The following is a 23,257-nucleotide window of genomic DNA, read 5'->3' as shown; positions in this document are numbered from 1 at the left end:
CGCACCTGTATGCAGCAAAATTCGGACTTGGTGGCTTAGGCGGAGCAGGGAGGCGTCGCGACAACCCTAGCCCCATCAAGTAGGAGCCACACTGCCTGCGCTGCCCACGCATGTGTGCTGAAGACTCGTGCGTATGATAAAGTCGATTTAATTGTGTAGATTGTGGCCTTTGCAGAGATCAACAAGACAAAGGATTGTCCGTGATGCAATCATGGGCCCTCTTCTGGTTGTGGTGAAAAAGTGTTGATGAGGGCGTGCCGGGGGCTGTGTGCAGTTGGGGATTAGTTAAACCGCCCAACTCGACTGTCGTCTCTGACATCACCGACAGGAGCAGTCGAGGATGGTGCCGACAAGGCAGTATCAGTACATCGACCTCGGGTCGGACGAGGTCGTGGGACGCAGACGCATAGTCAGAGACAACGGCGTCGCAACGGGTCGTGGTCAAAACGAAGTGGTGGTGCAGTACCAGTACATCGAGCAAGGTGTGGACAGCTTCTTTCTGTTGCACATTTGGTCGCTTCTTACACCTACGCCATCGTGCAGCATCTATTCCCAAAGGTTGGTTCACATCAGAAATTAGAACCGAGCTAGCTCAATTAGCCCAAGAACTCCCTTTGCAAGACCTGTCAGATCAGTGCTATTCTAGAAAGTATGTGAGGGTGTTGCTATGAATCTCATCACCCCTGTGGACCTTGGGGGCTCCCTCTCGCATATACAAGGTCACCAGGGCCTTGGGATCCCCAGCTTACCTACCACATGCACTTCATTGAAGGCTCTCCCTTTGAATTTTAAATTTGTGCGACAGTTATTCTTCACATCAGCACTGTTCAGAACAACAGAAGCTGCAGCAAGGTTGACATGCGTTCATGTGTCCGACCTGTGCAGCAAGAGCGCCCAGGCAGCACTACAAGTTCCTGGACGTGGCTGCGGAGGAGCTGCGCGGCAGCTTCTACTCCCCTGCCGATTCTGAGGAGCAGCTTCTCTACAGCGCGCGGCCCGTCAGGCTGGGCCAATCTGGGCTGTACAATGCCCGGTACCTGCTGCCACAGGTGAGAGGGGCGTCCTTCGCGATTTGTCATAGGCGTGGGGCAATTCCAATCTGTATGACGTAGACGCGCACAGCCTCCATCTTGTCGTTTGACTAATGCCTGGTCAAGAAGTACGAACCATGCAAAGAGCATTTGCAGATGAGTTTGCAAAAGAGGTGATTGACTCTGTTGCTTCTGGCTGCCTGTAGCACTGGTCGAGCCCTCAAGTTGGGCGATGGCCGCTTCTCATCTTGCCAATCCTGCCTTGCCTGTCTTCAGTCCCGCTGCAGCACGACTGAAACTCCCCCAGCAAATCCAGAAAGAACTGCTGCACATGACTTGGACCCCTCTGTCCCACAGGTGGAGGAAGGCCCTCAAGATGCTCGCCACCGTGCAGCAAAGGCTGCCGCGCTGGCCGATTACACCGCCGCAGAATCGCCGCCCGCCGCAATGACAGAGCCGCCGGGCCCCTCGCAGCCCGAATGGGTCCTCCCCTCAGCAGGTAAAGCTGATCGATCATTGGCCTGGCATTATATAGCCTGGCTTTATGCCCACATTGTGGCTGGTTGTGCTTAGGTTGCGGGCTGTCGGGTGGCCTTTTGCATGTCACTGGGCAGTCGCAGCAGCCACTGGTTGGCTGTCATATCTTCCAAGGGGAGCGCCAGAAAGCCACATTTGTAAGGGGAGGTTATTGATTCGCTGAAATGGCGACAGCTGCATCAGTCAAAGAATACAAGTTGCAATGTGGCTGTTGGCTTCCCTGCGGGGCTGGTGAAGCAACCAATCAATCGTTTTATGCAGTGATTCATGCATATTCAGCCTCAATGCAAGTTTGTTCGCCAGAGCATTTAATTACTGAAATCAAGTACTGCTTAGGTACCCCACAATGGAACCCGGCTGCGGAAGAGTCGACTCCCGAGCGGCCGCCGCCGCGGCCGCCAGCGCCGCCGCCCGTCCCGGGACGGCCGGCCCGGGGCGCAGTTTTTGGAGAGAACGGGGTCGGCCTGGATGACCCTGATGTTGAGGTAGGACTTTCCTTGCTCGGTGCATCATGCCACTGCTGTTATCGCAGGGTTTGGACAATGCTGTTCATATTGCAGGCGGGGTTGCTCAAGACTCCCTGCTTCATTGACGGCACAGATCCCGGGCATAATCCACACCGGAAATACATGCCGTGGGCACTTGTGTCCAAGCGGATTGCTGCCACTCAAATTGGCACAGAAACTTTAAATCATCATCAATTTGTTTGTACGTTCAAAGTCTAAGCCAACATGTCTCGATCAGGAGCGGATCAGGGCGGCCGGAAGGGTTCCGCCCCCGACGCCGGCGCCATCGCCGTCGGAGCCCAGCCCCCTGCAGCAGCCGGGTGGCGTTCCTGCCAGGGGCAGGGCCCCTGTCGCGCACAGGTGTGACACATAATCTGTGTCACGTGCACATGCTGCTCAAACACTGCGACCCATGCCCAGGGCTGATTCTTGGATGCATCTAGCGAGCCTTCAGCTGCAGCCTGTCTGCAGACGCACCTAATTGCTGGCCGGAACAGCGTGCATGTGCGTGCATGCATGCGTGCAAAATGAGTTACACATATTAGTAACTTGAATGTAATGTGATGTCACAACAGGCTGTTTGATGATGAGCTGGAGCCGGAGCCGGAGCCTGTTCTGGAGCGGCCTCCCTACGGGGGACCCACAACAGTCAGCATGGACCTGCCAGAGCCCTTCATCCTCAAAGACGAGGTGCTGATGCTTTCCTACACTACTTCTACTCACCCACGCCTGTCACAAGTTTGTGATATGTCAGACTGACAGTTTCGTGGACCACACCTGGCACGTATCTCTATAAGGACAAATAGCAGAGAAAGGGAATTGGCCAGTGCACTAATTTTCGTGACCCCGGAGGCTTAAGTGTGTTCCTTGATCTGTTTTGCTGAAGATGGCACGGGATATGCTGCGCTTCCGGCTGGTGCTTGCTCACATCTGCAGGCACGCAAAAGAACGAAGCATGTCATGTTCATGCCAGGCTCCACTGCGCACTGCTAATGGCTTGCACAACTCCGGCGCATAAGCTTCCGTTTGCTGGACAAAACCCCTGATCCTGGGGCGTTGGGAAATCCCAACTGTCACCGCGGCTCTCTTTCTGTGCTGGCAGGCGAGCGGGCGTTTGAAGAGGCAACGGGTGTCACAGGAGGGTGACCGGTTCGAGGGGACCTTCGAGAGCTACGAGGAAGTCACCATCTTCGATGACAACGCCCCTGTGCCAGCGCCCGCTGCGCGCCCGGCCGCTGCCAGGTGACTTGATCATTGCAAGATTTGAAGGTTTGATACCATTGAAGAGATGTATAGAAGAGCTGCTGGAGCGCACCAGCCTTGGGAGGCTGGAAGAGCGTGTGATTATACTAACATCCATTCGACATTTAGACATTCTGCTGATCTCGTCCTTTGCTACCCATATTAATATAGATCTAGGAATGTATCATTGTATCAAGAGCATGCTGGCAAAAAAGGGCGTAAATGCCTTGCCGTGTGTCTTCCCATGCGTGCTTCTTGCAGATGTTGATCCATGCAGAATGCAGGCAGGAGTAAAGTGCATGTTGCCAAAACACACGAGTGTTCCATTATTCAAACGTCAATTTTCCACTTGGATATAGGTAATTACTGGTGTGGATGTGCCGTTTCGTGAAAACAGCCCAAGTTTGTAGTGACATTCCGTGCATGTCAATGACGCCACTCTGGCTTGTGGCCAGCTGATGGGGATGATCAGCCGTTTTGACTTCACTCTGTGCAGGAACGTGTGCTCTATGCAGGAGTGCACAAGAGTAGTTGAGAGGGCGGATCATTCCCCACCATGAGAGGGCCCCATCAAGACATTACAGATGAAATTATTGCTCAGCATGTATCTGTATTCAGTATTCTGGTGTGCATGCATGCAGGGCCCCCCGGCGTGCTGGGTTCCAGTGGATTGACCCCAGGTCTGACGAAGCCACTGTGGACAGAGTCAAGCCCGCTGCCCAGCAGTACACCAGCTCCGCTGCAGTGCCTCCGCGCGCAGGACGGTGGGGCATACTCCCTAAAACTCAATTCCTGTTTGTCAGGTGTATCCGGCCAATATTGTGCATGAGGTGCCAACCACCCGTAGATCAGCTTGGCTTGGTACGCAAACACAAGATTGGTAAGAACGGCAAGCCTCTCAAAGATGCACAGAAAGCCGCTCTGAGGGAACCTCCAATGCTTTGCTGCATGTCAAGACTTGCTACAGTGCTGCCTCGGGCCGCTTGGTGGGCCTTGCTCATCCCCGTTCCTCAATGATTGAGAATTGGGTTCATTTTCATATGCATTTGATTGGTCTGATCAAATGTTGGTATATCAAGCCACTCTGGTGCAAGAGGAGCCACTACCTCTTGGACCAGCGTGGCTTGAGCTGAAATACTCATTCCTCAAACACACATGCAGGCTGCATTGCAGCACTCCAATATTCGCCGCAGGCCAGGCAGAGGTCTTCTCTGATGCTTCCTGACTGGAGGACTGATCTACTTTATGTTGCCAAAGCTGCCGCCTAGCCTTCTAGGTCATACTGGGCGCTGGCTCTAACAAATATAACACACGAGTAGGATCAGCCCTGAGCTGGCCAGAACCTAGGTGGCTTGACTTCCCTGACTGATTGACTGACTAGACACTATTGCTTATGGGGCTGCGCAGGCGGGAGGAGGCGGGTGGAGGCTTCAGCTGGATTGACACGAAGGCAGACGAGGTGAAGGTCGACAAAATGGCCCGGCATCAGCAGCCCACTGTGCGCGCGGCCGCCCGGCCGCCGCCGCCAAGACGGTGAGTCACTCCAACGAGGTTTGTCACGAGGTTTGTAGATACCAGGGAGAGTCAAGTAGCTCCCAAAAGGTCTCTAAAATGTGATAATAATAATTTAGGTATCAGGCCCCGGCTGGCGAGGGCAGTATGAATTCTGAGCACCGTGCCCACGGCTCTTCGGGTCCTACTCGGATCCCGCGAGTCCGACAAGGTGAAGAATTGTGGCAGCCTTGACTGCTGCTGCTGCTGCTGCTGCTTTGACTGCAGGACGCACCTTGCCTCTTGGCAGGACATGTGTGTTTAAAAATGATGATAAACATGTAGGTATCAGGGGCTGAAGGGCTGTGCTTGTCAAGATTGGTGGTACTGCAGAAGGGATCAGGCCTCGGTCAGGCAAGCTCCGGTGCATGGGACACAGAGTTAGCTGACTTGTGGTCTTCAAGTGTCGGGGATGGCCAGGAAAAGCTACATGCCCAGGCAGTCCGGCACTTTGATCTCTGCATCAGCTATATATATCTTCAAGGAAAACAATCTGCGAGAGCTTGTCAACAAAAATATATGTTGCAGAGCAAGGCCTTACTTTGCCATGCCATCGACCCTCTGCCTGTCTGCGTCCTGAAGTTTTAATTCCTGAGCTACTGTTCCAATGTCCAGGTACATCGAAGAAGAGGAGCCCTTTGAGCAGCCGCCTGCAGCCCGCCTGCCAACAGATCGCAGTCGCACTCCTGTCTCCGCTCTCAGGCCAGGTGCAATCTCCATGCCAAGTCTCTATAGACTTCCTGTTTGTTGATGTTGGATATGGTGAGGATGCCTGGCCCATAAAGTGCCCTGTGCATGCATCCTATGCAAGGCCATGCATAAGTTTCTCAGCTCCTTTGTTGTGATGTATGGGGAGTGATACGCTGTAGCTGTTGGGCCAATTAAGCATGTCCAGGGTCATGCATGTAAGCTATTGCATCGTTGTGAGTCAGCAGCCGACATGTGGCCTGCCGGCATGCGTGTTTGGCCTTTCAGCGTTTGTGGGCTGCTTTGCTGGAGCACATGGTTGTAGTTGGTTCATGTGTCCAATGCCCAGAATGCAGCATGAAGCACATTGTTATTATTATTATTATTGTTATTATACGCCTTTCCTGCCAAGAGGCAAGGCGCGTCCTGCAGACAAGCTGCAGTGAAAGGCTGCCACAATCCTGACCCTTGTTGGACTCGCCAGATCCAAGCAAGACCCAATCAACCGTGGGCACGCTGCTCAGTATTTGTACCGCCCCCCGCCAGCCGGGGCCTACACATTGCAGTGGCTAATGGCTAATGGCTAATGGAGCAAAAAAATTTACTCCTGACCTGCCAGCTCTACATATTGCTGAGGTTGCAGGAGCGCGCTAAGGGCCCAACATGTCAGGAGTCTTTTCAATATGCTCTGGCTGTATGTCTCGCCCGGCGCCATGAATTTGCCCTTGTACTGAAGGTTCTGAACAGATCTTCTGTCACTTTCACATGATTTTGTGTGTGTGTGTGTTCAAGTGTGGGTGTGACTCTGTTGGTGCAGGCGCAGCTCGCGCTCCTTCAGCAGGCAAGACCACGGTTGAGCTGGCTGTAGAGGAAGCAGTGACCACCGGAGTGGTCAAGCCCGATTCTGAAGTCGGCCCGCTGGCAGGTGGGCGACTAGTAAAACTACCCAATTGTTACTGTTTAAACCTTCCAGGCCGATGGACTGGGCAAGCATCAAGCAACACTTGTGTCATTCCTCAATCGGTGCATCAAAGGCAGAGGGATTGAATGAAGTGCAAGGCAGTCCGAGCGCCGGGTCAAGCGTGCATTTGCAGCAGTGCCACTAATGCAAGGCTGCACAGCAATCTCATCATGATCAAGACAAAGAGGGGCTCAAACTTGCAGTATTGTTGGCCAAGCCAAGCGATTGAAAGCTGTGATGTGTTCACTGCAGGATCTTTCAGCATTCTCTGAAATTATTGTTTCTGGATAATCTGGACTTGGGCATGCAGGTGCTGCATTGACGAGGGAGACAACAACAGTGACAGCCGTGGAAATTCAGGGGGATGCAGAAATAGACCCAGCTGCTGCAGCCCTTGCTCCTCAGCGGCCAAAAGGTAAGAGCCGAACCCATGACCTGTTCCGTTTGCAAGGCACAGCATGCATGCCCTTTGCTCTCACACTTTGGAGAGAAATACCCATTCCATTCAACACTAACAGTCTGTGGAATGCATTGAGATATGTCTTTCCAGGAACAGTGAGCAATGCTGGGTTGCTGCCAAGCATGTGCAAGCTTTTGTCGGTGTTGCTCGATGCACCACTTCAGTAATATTTCGTTATGATGCATACCCACTGTGAGGATCAGAGTCAGTCATCAGACCAGCCCTAGGTTTCCTGGATGGATAGAAGCAATGTCACCGGACTAACTAGGCACCTGAGCAATCCCCCCCCTTTATTTCTAAATTGCTAGCCCGCATGAGTTTTAGAAAGTTGTGACTGATGTGCTGTATATGCAAGTGGCATTGAAAAAGTTGGGATGAATTTGATCGAGAAGACCTGGATGCCATCGGTAATGAATGTGACTGGTGGAGGAAATGCAACAACCGAGGAGAGTGGAGAGCAATACTATATGTGCTATTTGACGTGCCTGGCCCTTAGGACTGGAAATTGCATAATAAAACATGTTATAATACTGCAGTAGTCATTCTAAAACCCGCACCCTCGTTGGTGCGGGAAAAAGTTCAAAGCATCTTTCAGGGGTCTTCGTGTTATCAAATGTACCAGGGTCATGCTCCATTGGATTGGGCTTGTCGAGAGCTTTCCCAACCTGGTCGCAAAATTTTCACAGGTTTATATTTTGGGAGATGGGGTCTTATATATCCACCTTTTTTTACCGAAATAATTATTTATTGCGGGTTTTAGAATGACTAATGACTACAGTACCAATAATGCATGTGGCAGGTGGGAAGCTGTCAGAGGAGGCAGAACAGGAGGATGTTGTGTATGAGGAAGAGGCCCCAAGGGCGCCAAGGCTGATGATCCCCCCGCTGCCGTTTGTGCCAAGGACCCCCCAGCAGCTGCCACCGCCGGGGAGGTCCCCCCTGCCGAATGTGCCCAAGACCCCCCAGCCAGGTCCGTTTCCCTGGGCCCAGGCCCAGCCCTCATCCTCTTGTCCCCAAGCCAAGCTCTCCAGAAGGTGCTCCTCATCATTTTTCCAAAACTCCTTTGCTTCTTCACTACCAGGGTTGCATATGGAGGCGCTTTGGATGCCTCTGCAAGCTGTACACATTTTGTACGGGTGGCAATATCAGACAGAAGATATCAAAATTTCTCCATCGCTGGCCTTGCCGAACGCATGTCATAATCGTGACAGAGAAAGCTCGGGCTCGTGTGGATTGCATGCAAGACCGCAGATGCCCGGGGTCTCTGGTGCCACACATCGTAGTGAAGAGTGACATTGAAGTCCTACGCTTTGGCGGTCTTGCATGCAAGCCTTCCCGGTGACTAATTGCCTTCAGAACAATCGGCCACTGTTGTACAACACCTGAAAAAGATGCGAATGGCTTGAGCAGGTGCTAGTTCAGGCGCGGCCTCCTCCAGTGCCAACCTGAGGAAGTTCACACTGCCGCCGCTGCCTTTCCTGCCCAGGCCTCGCCAGCCCGAGAGGTACGCTGCCCACTGATCGATAATCTACCACTGATCGACCCCAGCAGTGTCAACAAGGCATCTGTTTGCTGTTAGAGTTGGAATTTCTGGTAGCAAGCAGATATGCGAGATAGTGGTCGTGGACGCTCTCTGTGCTGTGCTTGATTGGAGCATCCTGTAGAACGGCAAGGATATGTCCAGGATGGCAGTTGCTTGCCTGGTCGATGGACTACAGCTGCTGTTGCTGCTTCTCCATGCATCTCTCCCTGGAGTGATGGTGCACCTGTGAAGTCCCTGATCCCTACTTGGGCATCTATTGCGCTCTGCTGCGGGAGTGGAGCTGACACATGCTCTTTCAGCTCAGTGATTTAACGGATGCCATTCTATAGTCTAAAGTACAGAACCACTGCTGACCTTGACATTGATAAAATCCATCAAAGAATAACCCCGAGATGTTCATTGGCGTTGTGTGGGTGCCCAGGCCGGCTGCCCGGCAGGAGCCCGACCGGGCAGCCGTCTTTGAGCCGCCACCGGCCGCGCCCAGCCGGCGCCGCATGCCCATCCTATTGCCCTTCATCCCCTCCGCGCCTCAGCCGGCTCCCCAGGCGCTGCCTGCGCCCGCCGAAGCCCCAGGTGGCGCCAGTATCGCACCTTTTTCTTCTTATTTAATCTGTATTATATGTTCTTCCCGGCTGGCGGGGCTGGCGGGCCCCGGCTGGCGGGGGGCGGTACAAATACTGAGCACCGTGCCCACGGTTGATTGGGTCTTGCTTGGATCTGGCGAGTCCAACAAGGGGTAGGCATCTGGCAGCCTTCACATGCAGCTTGTCTGCAGACGCACCTTGCCTTTGGCAGGAAAAGCGTGTATAATAATAATAATAATATGTTCTTCTTGGAAGAAGCCAAGTGTAGCTGTAAACTGGAGCACCAGTACACTGTAACTGGTGCACTGTAACTGGTGCTCCAGCTCCAGCTACACTTGGCCGATGTGACATTTTCTGACTCGAGTTTCCTGATTTTTTCCCCCCCTGAATCAAAATCTCAATTACCATTACACTCACCAGGTGTTAATGAGCGGCCGAGCGCGAGGGCCCGGCTGGCGCGCATGTTCTCACGCAAAAAGAAGCCGCAGCCGCGAGCGCAGCCGGATGTCAACGTGCTGCCTGCCCCCGTGCTGGTTCCCCCGACCCAAGTACCCCCGGCCACCGAGGTCCCCCCGCCCGCAACCGCCGCCAGGGAGGAACTCCTCCCCGCTGCCGGAGCGGGGGGCGCCCGGGCGGAAATGCCACGCACGCCGCGGCCGGCCGTCTCGCCGGGACCGCCACTGGCGCCGCGGCGCGCGGCCGGGCCGACGGTGCCTGCACCCGCTGCCGATATTGAAGGTGTGGAGTTTGAAGAGGTATGCTGTTTGACCAGGTTTGCATGTTGCAAGAGCAAACCCTTGACGTATACGTCCTTGGTACTGGATTATAAGTAATAAAGCCTTGCTACTCTCAGATGTAATGAGCTGCGTCAATCATCATCTTGCCGATCTTATGCAGGGAATTAAAGAACAGGGAGTTTTGGAAGAGATCTATAGGAATTCTGCTGGAATGCACCTAGCCATGGTAGGCTGAAGAGACATGCATAATAATTTGCGCAAACAATTCGGCATCAAAATCACAGATGGAACCACCTAATGCTCTAGGAGAGGCAGGAAGGTGCTGCGCTTTCAGATAGTCTCTTGAAGGGCCAATTTGATGGACACACGTTGACCAGAAAGTATGACATCTCTTGCACTTTGTTGGGTGTTTCCGCTGCAGGAGAAGGTGGCGCTTGAGGTCCCGGCAGTGCTTGAGGTCCCGGCTGCGGCCCCGGCAGAGGAATTTGGCGTCCCAGAAGTTCCAGAGGAGCTGCTCAGCTCGGAGGAGTATGTCCTGGTACCATCCACGCCAGAGCTCATCGCGCCCGCATCTGCCGCGCAGACTCTGGCAGCGCCAGAACAGGCAATGCCCTTTTCGTTGTTTTACATCCCTTCTTCTTAGGGTTTGGGGGTTTTGGGATGAGGGTTTCCACGAGCTGATTGCGCCCGCCTCTGCCGCGCGAGCTGCTCAGTCTCCAGCGGAACCAGAGTAGGCAACACTCTTTTTAATCTAATTCCCCTTTATATATGGTTTACAATTCTGGGGTTCTGACAAGGTTTTGCTAGAGCTGATCCCGCCGCTACTCTGCTGCGCCGGCTGCGCAGGCTCCGGCGGCACCAAAACAGGAAACGCTCTTGAAATTTCCTTCCCCCATTTGGGATCATGATGAATGATGAGAGGGATCGGAAAGTTTCGAGAGGAAGGCTGCCTAGAGAAAACAATGGTGCAACCACGAACAGGACACAGGGTTACCAATGCAAAACACCCTGTGTCTAAAGGTCACCAACAAAAATTAAGATAAAAAAGGCTGGTCTCTGTGGTGGTAGTTCTTTACGGGGACTACAATGACAGATCGTAGGCTCAGGGTTCAGACTCGATGAGGACAAACTTTGCTACAGTGTAATTTAAAGAGTGGAAGAAATTGATCACTTCAAGAAGACACGCAATGCAGGATGAGTCAGCAGCGCAGCGTGCGCAGCGCGCCGCCGCGGCCGTCTCGCAGCCGGCGGTCTATGCGGCGGCGACCCCTCCCGTCATGATCCTGCCGGAGATTAAGCCTGCCCAAAAAGCTGCCCAGCTGCCCAAGACGGGCACTGCCGCCGGCTCTGAAGCCCCGCCTGCAGGTTGGGAAGTCCTGACTCTAGGATCTCACCAGCGCTGTCTCTGAATAGAGCTGCGTAGAGCAAACATCTCTTACGGAGCAGAACGTGTGGCCTGCAGAGCAAAACTCACATCAAGAACATGTGTGTGGAACCTCTGTCAATTTCATGAGGGATGCAGGCGATCATTGCCTTTCTGCAAGCATATACAGAGTCTGCCTGCATAGGCTGTGAATTTCTCAGAAGTTCTGCACTGATGTTGTACCTTATCTGCTTGTCAGCTGAAGGTGCCAAAAGAGTGGTAGTAAAGCCATGTCTTTAACATCACAGGAGCGCCTCCTGTTGGAGCTGCGGAAGCTGAGGAGTACTTTGCTGCCAAGGATGGGCTGCAGTCCGAGCCAGCCAGCCCCGCTCACCCATCACGCGAAGAGGCCAATCATGTCCAGGTATACAGATATCTTCTTGTTGCACACTGCAAGGCAAAGCATCAATGAGTACTAATCATTGATGAGGCATTGAATTGCTTGATTCTGAGGGTGCCCTTGATCTGGATAGTGTAAGCACACGAGATCACAGGGAACTTTTCTGCATGAGCTTTCTCTGGGGTGATCAGCCTCCCCGCTAGCCCTGTCAAAGCGCAACAGCGGCAGCGACTATGCTGGTGCCACCGAGGATTATATGTTGAGGCGGCTAGATATATATGTTGCCAACGGTCCTTTAACGAGCTCAGCTAGCAGCCAGGGCTAAGAGGACCGTTGCCAACATAAATATCCAGCCGCCTCAACATATCATCCTTCCTGCCAGACGCTATTACTTTGCACGCGCCTACAATCAATTGATGATGCGCGTAATCGGTGCTATTATGCAGAACCGAGAAGAATAAAGCAATAACACAGGTGGTGCTTGATGTACCTGGTCCTGAGGACTGAAATATGATAATAACAATAATCACAATGACAATAATTGTACAGCAGGTCGACCCAGGCAAGCCACCTGCTGCCCCCCAAGAGGAGCAAGCCTCCTTCAAGCCAACAGAGCCCCCGCCTGCCATTGCTGCACAAGAGACAGTCCCTGCTTCCCCCAAGCCGCCACCTCAGCCCCCAGTGCAGCCCTCAGAAAAGCCTGCTGCCGAGGAGAAGTCTCAGGCAGCTCCAGAGAAAGCAGCTGAAGGTATGGCATAATGTCACTTCTGCACTTATTTGGACAATCATCACTCCGCTTTGAATGGCAAAGGGAGCCTTGCAAGCTGTTGTTGACTTTGGCAAGATCCACAAAAGCCATACATTTGAAGGGAGGGACCTGGGCAATCTGGGTGTGATAAGGCGATGATTTCTCCAGCAATGCAGTCCTCTCCGTTAATGTTTAGCAGTCCAGCAAGAGCCACTGAGCAAAAGACACGGAACCTTTTGGGTGTGGATAGGTGATGGTTTCTTCATCAATACAGTCGCATGCATAAATGAACAAAGATTGCTGCACTGTGAAATGTGGGCGTGGAAAGACAATCTTTTCCTCAGCAATGCAGTGGAAGTAATAGAAATGTACATCCAGCGACAAAAAGTATGCTGCTCTGTATGCAGGTGCGCGCACAAAAGAAGAAGAGGAGGAGCAGCAAGCGGATGAGTATGAGGTGCCTCCAGTGCGGGAGGAGCCTGTGACCAAGCACCAGAAGGCTACCGAAGAAGAGGCGCTGAGGCGCGCTGCAGCAACAGGTAATTAACTTGTTATCTGGTGGCTCTCGAAAGAATAATTGTGACCTCTTAGCTACAGGCGAACAGCGGACGAAGTCAAAATTTGACGCGAGAAGGAAATGTGAGGGCTAGGAATTTTTCTGAGAGGAGCACTGCGGCGTCGTGCTCATCATGCCTCGCACACATACTCCCTTTCATTGACAACTTGTGTGTGAAAGGGACTTTTTCTGCGAGGCTCGTGTAAGATGTTGCAGCGAATGATGCGTTTTAAAACGTGTGGCAGAACCCCTAGACCATAAACCCTAAATTATGGGTTTGCAATTTATAAAATAAGAATGTCCAAAATGAACATAGGGCGTATCTCCATATCAGCTGATCACAGTCCTCTTTATCTGCTGCACTAAAGCGTGATCCGTTAGCCGGGCAATGTGTCCCATTTAGGAGCACATGTAGCATGGGATGGCATCCTGAGAATATCTGTGAATACTGTCATACAGTGATGGTGAAGCGTGGTTGGTTATTATTATTATTACATGCTTTTTCTGCAAAGCGGCAAGGTGTGTCCTGCAGACAAGCTTAAGATAAAGGCTGCCACAATCCTACCCCTTGTTGGACTCGCCAGATCCAAGCAAAACCCATTCAACCGAGTGCACGGTGCTCAGTATTTATACCGCCCCCCGCCCGCCGGGGCCTGATGAAGCATGATGAGTGACAGCCAAATGATGTGCATGCAGGAGGTACGCCAGCGGAGACAGGCGAGGCCAAGCATGCGGCGGCCAAGGAAGCTTCAGGCAAAATTGATGACCGCCAGCCAGTGGATGAAGTACGCTGGGGCAGCCCTCTCTGCTACCAGGAATAGTCTTGAATACCCGTTCACCCCTGCTTGTGCCGCCTTGCGTTTCCGACCAGACATGTGCACAGCATCATGGCTATCGATTGCAGTTCTTCAAGGCTCTTTGGAGGCGCTGCAGAGCCTTGAAGGCCTCTGTCAGACTAACCCAATTGCTGCCGCCTTGGCTGCCGTTTAGCTCCTCCTGCCTCGGTCTTTCAAGATGGCTCAGCTGAAGGCAGGATTGTGCCTCAAGTTTGGGACCAAGTGCCCAGGGATTTGCGCTTGGTCTGAGGAGCTATCACTCCTGGGATCGACATCCACTCGGCATTGATATCCCAGGCTTTTAAGAGCCGCATTCTTGAGCCAAGAGATGAGAAATTGCATCCTGCAGGCAGTGGTAGTGCCCGGAAGCACCAGCGTGGGCCCTGAACAAAGCTTGCCTTGTCCCCCACAGGCACTCGTGGTGTCCACCCCCCAAGCAATTGGCGCTGGCGATGTCATCCCTGCTGCACATGAGGCTGAGGAGCACCTGATGCATGGCGAGCCTATTCGCCTGCACCCACCTCCCCGCAAGGCACGTTCTCTCTGAACTGGTGTTGCTTCTTGCAGTGTCAGGATGTTCTCAATGAAGGGACATTCCTTTAGGTGCCGTCATGCTCAGTCCCCCAGAGCCGGCCACGGGCGTCAGCACACTGGCCTGTGTTACCATTCAGCCCTAGTCAGAATTTAAGTTCCTAATCTGAAAACGCCGTGGGGCACCTGTTGCACGGCGAGCCTGTTCGCCTGTACCCACCACCAAACAAGGCATGCCTCTGCGGACTGGTCTTTGTCCCTGCGCTTGTTGCTTGTTCGTGATTGTTTCAAATTTGACAAGGAGGTACTCGGAGCTGCTGCTGTGCTCTCATGGGCTTTACCTGAGGACGTGGTTACAGAGACTACAAAGCAGCCGTGACGGTATTTGACCGATGAGAATGCAGAGCAGAAACCAATGAACAGAAAAGGCGAGACCAGCCAGATGTCGGATACCGCTGATCTTTCTTCCAGCAAATAAAGCTCGAAAACTGTTTGATTGACTTCAGACTGGTCTTCCTTTGCGATAGAGGTCGTTGCCCGTTGTGACTGAAATGGCATCCTCCAGCAGATCTGCACCAACAACAGATACACGACCCTGCTTGCTCCATTGCGTGGGTGCACCCTCAATGCTTGCAGGACATCTCGATGTTAGAGCTCTCGCAGAAAACGCTCAGAAAATACTGTACGCAAAACAAGAGAATGTCAACAGTTGCTCGTCACCTGCAGGAAGAGACCGCGGAGAAGACCAGCCTGCCCAAGAGGCAGGAGAAGGAAGGAAGATTACATCACTCCAGCCGCCTAGGGCTGATTGGATGAACTGGCAGCATCCAAATAATCAAAACAATCCATCACAAAATGTGCAACACCAACAATGTCCAACTGCCACATGAATTGCTGCATCGTCACAATGGCTGCACCAAACAGCCCAGGATATCTGTCCCGAACAGATTGCAAGGCAGGGCACTCAAACACAAGGTGGCGCTCATCCCCAATAACCTGCTGGGCACAACGCATGCACAAACGCTGGGGCCGGGGAATCCTTGCCCAGCGGCCCGAGACATTGGGCAGACTATGACAACCCATCCTGAACTTCAACAGTATACGCAAGCAACGGGCACTCAAAGGCTGCTGTAAGAGCTGGCAAGGGTGGCGCACACAAGCTGGCCTAGCAAACCATCTGTGATATGTACACAAGGTGGCATTGCTGGACGGGCAGGTCCTAGGGCAAATGTCAATGTCATCCCAAACCTGCAGTGCTTGCGCATCTAGCAGCTGCATCACAGCATCAACTTCCACAGGAACAAGGGTGTCAAACCGAATAACAAACTCATACCCAATTCGGCGCAAGCCCCGCATGAAGGCCCAAGCCCAATTCTTAACATTACGGGTTATGGCATCCCAACAATCATCAAGGGCCACTTGCCTGTGAAAATTATTTGCAGGAGAGGAGAAGAGGCAGCAGGAGCAGCAGCAGGGAACGCCAGCCGAGACAGGCCCCCAAGCCCAGCCAGATGCAGATTTCAAGCCACAGCGCCAAGGAGAGGTTCCCGATCAGTGGCCCATGTTTTCAGAGGCGGCTGCCTCGCGGCAGGAGCAGCGGGAGACTGACTGGCCCAGCATTGAGCCTATGGTCACCAGCGGACCCGAGCGCTACACAAGTGAGTCTTCATGCCAGGCTGTTGCTATAATATTTCAAGCATGCCCGGCTGTCTGCTGTTTTCTTCTCTTTGCGCTTGGCATTATGACGCCTTCAAGTGTGCGTTGTACCAGCAATGTGCGTTGCGGGGCCTCAAAAGTCGGTCAGTGCAAAGAAAACAGCAGACTTCAAGACAGGTCCATGGTCTTTTGGGGTGAATGTGAAGGTTGCAGTCCTGGGCTTAAAGCTTATTAGAAAAGCTTCCAGGGCACTTTCACTGCCTGTCAGTACAAAAATCGCAAGGGGACGTAGGGGTTTTTTCGTCATTAGGAAGATAGGCTTACGTTTGTGGCACGTACTTTGCAAGTGGTTCCTACTTTTGGTTTATCCAGCTGAGCATAATTATACCTCTTGTCTGCATGAAACAAACTTAACACCCTAGTGTGTCAAGCTTGTAAGCACCCTCTGTTTCACACATGGTGTCCGTGATCTTCTGTATGAAAGCTTTGCTGAAGGGGTCATTGAGTGATTGTGGGCATCTGTCTGTGGCAGGAGTTGAGAGGGGTATCCTGGACTCGGGCCGGGACTTTGAGGCGACTGGCGCTGGCGGCTCCGCGGCGACCTCCGAGGCCGATTACCAGCACTACCGCAGCCCAGGCGCGCCCCAGAACTTGTGCCACTGTGCCTGCTTGCATGCTTGATGGATTTGCAGAGAGTTCTGAAGAGGAGAAATGTACTGCGGATGGAGAGGTGTGCTGGATTTGACGTGTCATATTTCCCCTTGCTGAACTGGTCTGTCAACATCAGCCGGGTTTCGGCAAGGAGGAATGTGGCACGCCAAAGGCTGTCATGCCAAAATTTTCATGTGCATCACCGAGTACCTCAGGTGCCATATAAGAGCAACGGTACCTTTTCCAGAAGTTCAACAGGCTTGAGGCAATGCATTGCTGCAAAAGGCTAGGGGGCACAATGTTTTGGACCCCGTGGGAGTTCTTGCAGGCGTAATGCATGACTGCCCTATGGCCTCTGGCTTCTGTTTTGAGGTGTGAGTTTGTTGTTGCTCTGCATTCTGGGTATGCTGATCCTGTGACAAGGGAAGACAAACACGACACATCGGTGTTTGCGTGGCGCGCAGTGTCCAGCTTCACGGGTGGAGGGGTCTTTGAGAGCTTCAGCAGCGACGTGGCATTTTTTGACGCCAGCGAGCAGATCGAGGGCCCCACGTCCGACGCGCCCGGCCCAAGCAGCATCCCCGAGCAAGCGCCAGAGCCGCGGCAGACCTCCAAGTGCGCGCCCCTTTTCACTTCAAACGTGTCATTGGTGGTTCAGAGTGCGTATCCTTTGCTCGGGTATTCACAGCACAATTGCCAGAAATGGTGGAAGTAACCCTGTGCATCTCGTTTCAAGTCAGATGGCTTGCATGAGATATGATGGGCGAAGGTGAATTCAACTCTTTCTGGCACCTCTTCTTGCCATTTGCTAATAAGCTACACAGTTGCTTTTATTCGGCTTGAACCAGAAACTTTGCTCTTGGGTTTATTGAGCAGCCATCGTGGTAACTCTGCCCCACACAAACTGACACTGGCCGTCATAACGTCACATGGGATGAGTCAGTGTTTGGTAAAAATATAATATGTGCTAATGCAGGCCGACCATCCACGATGAGGACCTGTCCCCGGAGGAGCGCGGGCTGATGCGCTCCCAGGAGCTGACAGAGATGCGCGACCGCCAAGCCGAGCAGCCGCCGCAGCAGCCGCCGCCGCAGCTTCCGCCGCAGCTTCCGCGCGGCGCGGCCAGCGGGGGCGTCCAGTGGCCCGAGGGATTCACCCAGGTGGGCAGCACTCTTGATGAACTTCCCGTTACCATGGGAATGTCAGATGCATGTCAGTAAGGCAGCAGCAAGCACTTCACCGGTCCATCGCCGCAGCAGCCGCCGCAGCGCGGTGCGGCCTCCGGCGCCGTCCAGTGGCCCGAGGGATTCACTCAGGTGGGCAGTGCTATGGTAGACGCAGAAAACACAACTTTGCCCTCATGATGTCACACGTCGCATGTGTAAGGTTGCAGAGACCGCAGCTGTCTGCCACCTCCGCAGCAGGGAGCAGTGGCAAAAATTCGAGGAGTGCCGGCTGGCACCTGCCGGCACGTGTCAACCTGCCTGTGGCCTGAGGGATCTAATCAACCAAGCAATGGTACATGTGTGCTTGAATCCCCGACAAGGCTTGACAAAGACTTGGCTACTAGATTTTGCACAAGGGGATACTATGTGTTGCATGCATGCATTAGTCATTTGCATGCTCGCAGGGCATGGCCGATGAGGAGATGCGGTCGCGCGAGCGGCTGGCAGAGATGGGGGAGAGAAGCAAGAGCAGGGTGGATGAGACGCACGAGAAGGTGGTGGCTCTGGCCGCAGAGGGGCTCACCTCCATCGAAGACACCAAATCGCGCGGCCTCTCCCGACTCGCCGCCTTGGCACACCAGCAGCAGCAGCAGCAGCAGCCACCGCCGGTGCAGGTCCCATCTCTGCTTCATCTACTCTGTACTCGTGCTTGAGCTGAAGAAAGAAATAGGAACTTGTCCCATCTCGGTTTCATCTACTCTGTACTCGTGCTTGGGCTGAAGAGAGAAATAGGGACTTGTGTGTGGACATCAGCTGACTGCGGTGCTTGTGTTTGCATTGGAACGTCGATCGCACGAGGAACCAGCTGGTTTGTCGGATGGAGAGCAAGTGCTCAACACGAGTGCTAGCGGCTTCCAGGTCACACGGTCATGCAAGATGAAGCATTTCCAAGACCATCTGAGCTGAAAGCCCTGCTTCTCATTTTGATGCACATGCAGCTGTGCAGGCCATCTCAAGAGAGCCCCATGCATTGCATCCAGTTGATGAGTCGACACAACTGACTAAGATGAGTAATGTGCGCCAGGCGGGCGGCGAGGGCGGCTCCTACAGCAAGACAGAGGCTCGGCAGCGCTTTGTGAATCTGGATTCGCAGCAGCGGCCTGTCACGTCCGGTGGAGTTCCCTTGCCAAGAGACCCCGGCCTGGTGAGTCATCTTTGCACAAGTTTAGTTCCAAATTCGAATTTTGGTTCCTTTTTAGTGAGGGAACGGTGCATTTCTTATTATTGGGTCCTGCAATTGTCTGAATTTTTTCCTGCGGCAGTGACGGTCTCTTCATTCGGCATGCATACTTTAATCTGCTGAAGACATTTGATGATGGCAACCTGGCTGCAAATGATGACACACAGCACCTATAGAATGTATTGTGCAAATTTACCGCGGCCATTTTGCTATCATCTGTGTCTGTGCCCCTGCCAACCTGCTCTGCGCTGCAGATGGTGACACCAGTATTCGGAAGTTTCTAAAACAGTCGTGACTTTTTTCTGATGCAGGGCAAGGCGGCAGCGTCTGGCCCCGGGCTGGCGGCTCCGGCCGTGCGTGGCCCCATCTCGCCGGCAAGCGACAAGTCTGCTGCAACCGCGGTGACCACCCAGGTAATTCACCCTGGCCCACACACCCTGATCACTAATCTCCTATCGAGTCTATGAATTGGATTTGAGGGACTTTGGCGGGCAGCAGCCGTTGGGTAGCTAAAAGCACAGATGCGACCGGTTTTGAGCTGCCCAAAAACAGCTACAGCCTGCTCTCATGGGTGGATGCGCCCATCTTGGCTGTTGCAGCATTTCGTCCAGATTTTGACATTTTTCTCAGCATCTATCTGTCTCTGGGGCACAAATTTGCCGTGGTGTATCTCCAGCACTCACTTCTCTCGACAGACTTAACAAACTCAGTCTATTGAGAAAGGGGGCGCTGAAGATGCGCCACGGTGCATGCAATCGCTGCCCTTGTGACTATTGGTGTGTCCAAGCAACTGCTGTCCTCGCAGCAGACAGACTTTATTAGAGTTTGCTGAGGATCGAAGTGCTAGATGCATAAATTCTGCACACTTTCCCTGTCGAGAGGTGCACTATGGCGCGTGAAACCGTCTGCGTTTGTCTTCCTCGGCGTATCCAAGCAGCGAGTTGGTGTTGGTTTTAACACTCACTCGCTACTTGGATACACCGAGAGTGGCAGACTTGCCTGCTCAATACAGAATACCAGTCATTTTTGGCTGTCTCTACAGGAGCCGGAGCGCCGCCGCAGTGTGTCACTGCCTGAGCTGTCCTCCACCCGCGCTTCACTGACAAGCACCCCAGCCGCCACCCCTGAGAGCACTGAAGCCAAGGACAAGGTGTGAGTTCACATCATTCTCTTTCCTAGAGCTACCTTCCTGTGATGACTATTAGGAGTTCACATGATGCCACCCCGATGCTTCAGCCAGACTGCTCGGACAATTTCTCCGAGCAGTCTGGCTGAAATATTGTGTCTCATGTGTCTCTCATGTCCCTGTGCAGATATTCACACATTTTCTACCGGTTCTGGTCTTCGATTTCGGATTTTCAATTCCGCACTTCACTGGGTCAGCAGAAGTACCTCGTGCATCACTCAGCAAGGGCATTCTGCATTCCTGTTTCCCACAAAAAATGGAGCTCAAAGAGCGTTGTGGCTGCTTGCAGGGCCCTGCACAGCCGGACACGCCAAGCAGCGGCCCGAGCGCTCTGCCGAGCCCATTCAGCACCACAGCGCCCGAGTCTGAGACTTCTCAGCACAGCGCTCGCACCACCGAGGCTCTCGATCTGCCGACCTCATCCACGGCACACTCAGGTGGGTGCAGATTTCAGAACAAGGTCCCACTGATTGTGCCTTGCACTTCCGGAGCCATCAGCCATGCCATTTGCTGGCGTTTGATAGCTGCAGCTGCATCTGTGTGTCTCCTGAAGCAGGGTTCAACAGCCCCCCAGGGCCCACCAAAGGATTGGCCAACCTGCACCAGAGCTAGGGGCAAGGTTCCAGGGCAACCCCGGGACAAAGTCAGATATGGCCAAATGGCATCAGGGCAACGCCTCAAAACCGCGTGGCTGTGACTCAGGGGCTCCCCTGACTTGCCAGGCAATATGAAACACTAAAAGGCCAGATTCAAGGAAAAAACCTGTTTCGACCTGTTGAAGAAGAAGCTCAGGGATGCCCCGATGTTTCAGCTACTATTACGGCGGCAGGCGGGGGCAATACCCCTGCCCGCTCCTGCCCTACTTAGGGGCTGGCCTGAGATATTCCAGGACCCCCGTCATACGCGGCTCTGAAGGAGATGCATTTCAATTTCTTGGGGCCATGGTGATATGTTTTCCAGGACCCCTGCCCACCCATCAAGGGTTACTGAAGCCCTTGCAGCCGTTAGACTGTCTGCAAGGGCTGTTGTAAACCTTGATGGGTGGGCAGCAATAATTCAACAGCTGCTATGCTCGGCATGTGCTGGCGGCTGACTAGCCTTACTAATGCTCAGCGGCTGCTGAATGCAAAGACTTGCCTGGATCCTCATCCGGGCCTTATGCCAATGCAGAATTCAATTCTTCCTGAGACGTGAAGCCCGTGTACACTTTCAAACCCCGGTTTCGTGCAATAGATTCTGTGGTAGCCAAAGAAGCTTCAAGCCATAGATGCAAGAGCGCGAGAGCCATTGTACATTGCGTGTGGCTCCCGTTTGTCAGCTCATGATATAAGGGGTTGAGGGCGTTCTGCGTCATATGTTGACAAGTGGTATCACATGAAGTGCACAGCGGCTGCAAAGTTGCATCTCTGGAATCCTTCACCTGATATCGAGCATCTTTGGCGTCGCATATATTTGACATGTGGAGTTTGTTTGCAGCAGCAGGGACTGGAGTGGGCAAGGTGCTGATCACACCGCCCAAGAGGGAGACCGCAGACAAAAAAGGATCTCCCTTCAAGAAATTCCAGAAGCTGTTCAGCGGCAAGGACAGGGGGGGATCCCAGGAGGGGACCCCCCGGCAGCCGCCCACCAGTGCCCCCTGAAAGATGGGGGGAACCTTATTTGAAATTGTGGATCACAATGTGATTCATGTGAAGCTGCATGAGGGAAGCTGCCTGGAAGCTTCCTGAGATGTGGCTGAAGTGATGCAAAGAAATGGGAGGGCGGTTTGTGAGGCGAACTGTGTTTGTGAGAGTGCATTCTGCTTACCCACTGGTACAAGGTTCCATGGTTGTTTGTGCAAGTGGCAGCTCGATTTGAGGTGCTAGGACATCATGCATGCTGGATTGCATGCCGCCCGGAGCAGATTTCGAAGTGCTATGATGGCCCAATGCAGAGCATGTGTGAGTGATACACTGCTTCGGAGTGCAAGATTTGCTGCTTGCAAGAGCATCATGCAGGTTGCCCGAAAAGTACTTTGCTGTGAATTAAGGGAAAGTGCAGATACATGGTCGTTGTTTTTGTGCAAAGCTTTTTGAGAAGCAACATCCCTGCCTATGTTGGCAAGTATGCAGGCCAGGAAGCAATGCGAGAGATGTTGTGTTGACGAGTGTGCTGTGCTAGGAAGCAGTGTGATAGGTAGCTGCATGCAGGCTTGCACATGTGATTATTTACAGTGGTGGCGTATGCATTTAGGAGCAAAGCCATGATATTCTCTTGTCGACTCATGATGCTAGGTGATTTGAATGATCAAAGATGCTGGCATGAGTGCATTTGGCATGGCTGAGGCATGTGTGCAAAATCTGCTCGCTGTGTAAACTTGTTGGCGTGTGTTATTAAGTCTGAGAGAGCTCTTTACACGTATATGCGTCGACAACCCTTGCCGCAGTGATGCATTCCCTGGAGGCGGAGGCCTGATCAGGTCTTCTCGGTACAGATTCTAAAGAGATGCCCACAACAAAGCCTTAAAATATAATCTAGCAATCCCCAAATTTTGGCAAGCAGCGCTGCAAAAATTTGGCATTGCACCCTTTGATGATTCCAATCACCAATCAACTCCTCTCAGCTGTAGCAAAGCACGGCAGCAGTGACGTTGAAAAGCCTTCGAATGGAGGCCTTGATCTGATTGAAGACTGCTGAGCTGCCTGTTGTGAAACCGACAGCAATCTAGGACAAGCAGACCAGCTTGTAATACCCAAGCAAGTCTGCAGCGCGTTATGTATTCCCTAGGACAGAGAAGTTGGTCTCTGCAAGTACCAAGGCATTGGGTCACCAATGCACTTGGGAATGGCAGCTTAAAAAAATCAGCGCAGTGGTCTCACCGGCGACAATCTACTTCTAAACTGACATAATTATAAAAGTGAAACACACTTGAGTAAATAGTCCGACAGACCCAACTTCCTGCACCCGTGTTGCAAAGTACAATAGCCGGTAACTTCATGAATAATGAGACGTTGACCCTACATGGTCCTTTGACAGCTTGTGTACGACAGCCATACTTGGCAATTCAGAAGGACTCAGGACATGATCTGGCGCAGATAGCTATGCT

The 23,257-nt window shown here is 52.9% G+C and overlaps 2 protein-coding genes across 2 annotated transcripts; both read left to right on the top strand.

The window, feature by feature from the left end:
• Positions 1 to 340: 340 nt before the first annotated feature.
• On the top strand, positions 341 to 10,482 carry COCSUDRAFT_59542 (hypothetical protein; the record flags this gene model as incomplete). Its single annotated transcript, XM_005643543.1, has 17 exons — positions 341 to 482; positions 886 to 1,049; positions 1,389 to 1,530; positions 1,905 to 2,053; positions 2,313 to 2,434; positions 2,650 to 2,764; positions 3,177 to 3,316; positions 3,958 to 4,080; positions 4,724 to 4,849; positions 5,483 to 5,574; positions 6,372 to 6,479; positions 6,826 to 6,930; positions 7,775 to 7,945; positions 8,386 to 8,479; positions 8,940 to 9,091; positions 9,523 to 9,857; positions 10,261 to 10,482. The coding sequence occupies 17 exons, from the start codon at positions 341 to 343 to the stop codon at positions 10,480 to 10,482; spliced, it is 2,502 nt and encodes an 833-aa protein (XP_005643600.1).
• Positions 10,483 to 11,026: 544 nt separating this feature from the next.
• Positions 11,027 to 21,812, top strand: COCSUDRAFT_67951 (hypothetical protein; the record flags this gene model as incomplete). The annotated part of the gene is made up of 18 exons (XM_005643542.1): positions 11,027 to 11,204; positions 11,511 to 11,626; positions 12,155 to 12,350; positions 12,758 to 12,889; positions 13,603 to 13,691; positions 14,155 to 14,278; positions 15,716 to 15,931; positions 16,462 to 16,590; positions 17,045 to 17,195; positions 17,557 to 17,740; positions 17,837 to 17,896; positions 18,211 to 18,420; positions 18,560 to 18,664; positions 18,831 to 18,950; positions 19,298 to 19,399; positions 20,029 to 20,136; positions 20,462 to 20,609; positions 21,655 to 21,812. 18 exons carry the CDS (start codon positions 11,027 to 11,029, stop codon positions 21,810 to 21,812), a joined length of 2,526 nt encoding a protein of 841 aa, XP_005643599.1.
• Positions 21,813 to 23,257: the final 1,445 nt, after the last annotated feature.

The sequence above is a fragment of the Coccomyxa subellipsoidea genome, assembly GCF_000258705.1.
Source record: "Coccomyxa subellipsoidea C-169, whole genome shotgun sequence".
NCBI classification, from domain to species: Eukaryota; Viridiplantae; Chlorophyta; class Trebouxiophyceae; family Coccomyxaceae; genus Coccomyxa; species Coccomyxa subellipsoidea.
Note: the sequence above shows the minus strand (reverse complement) of the source record. Positions and strands in the feature narration are given on the sequence as shown.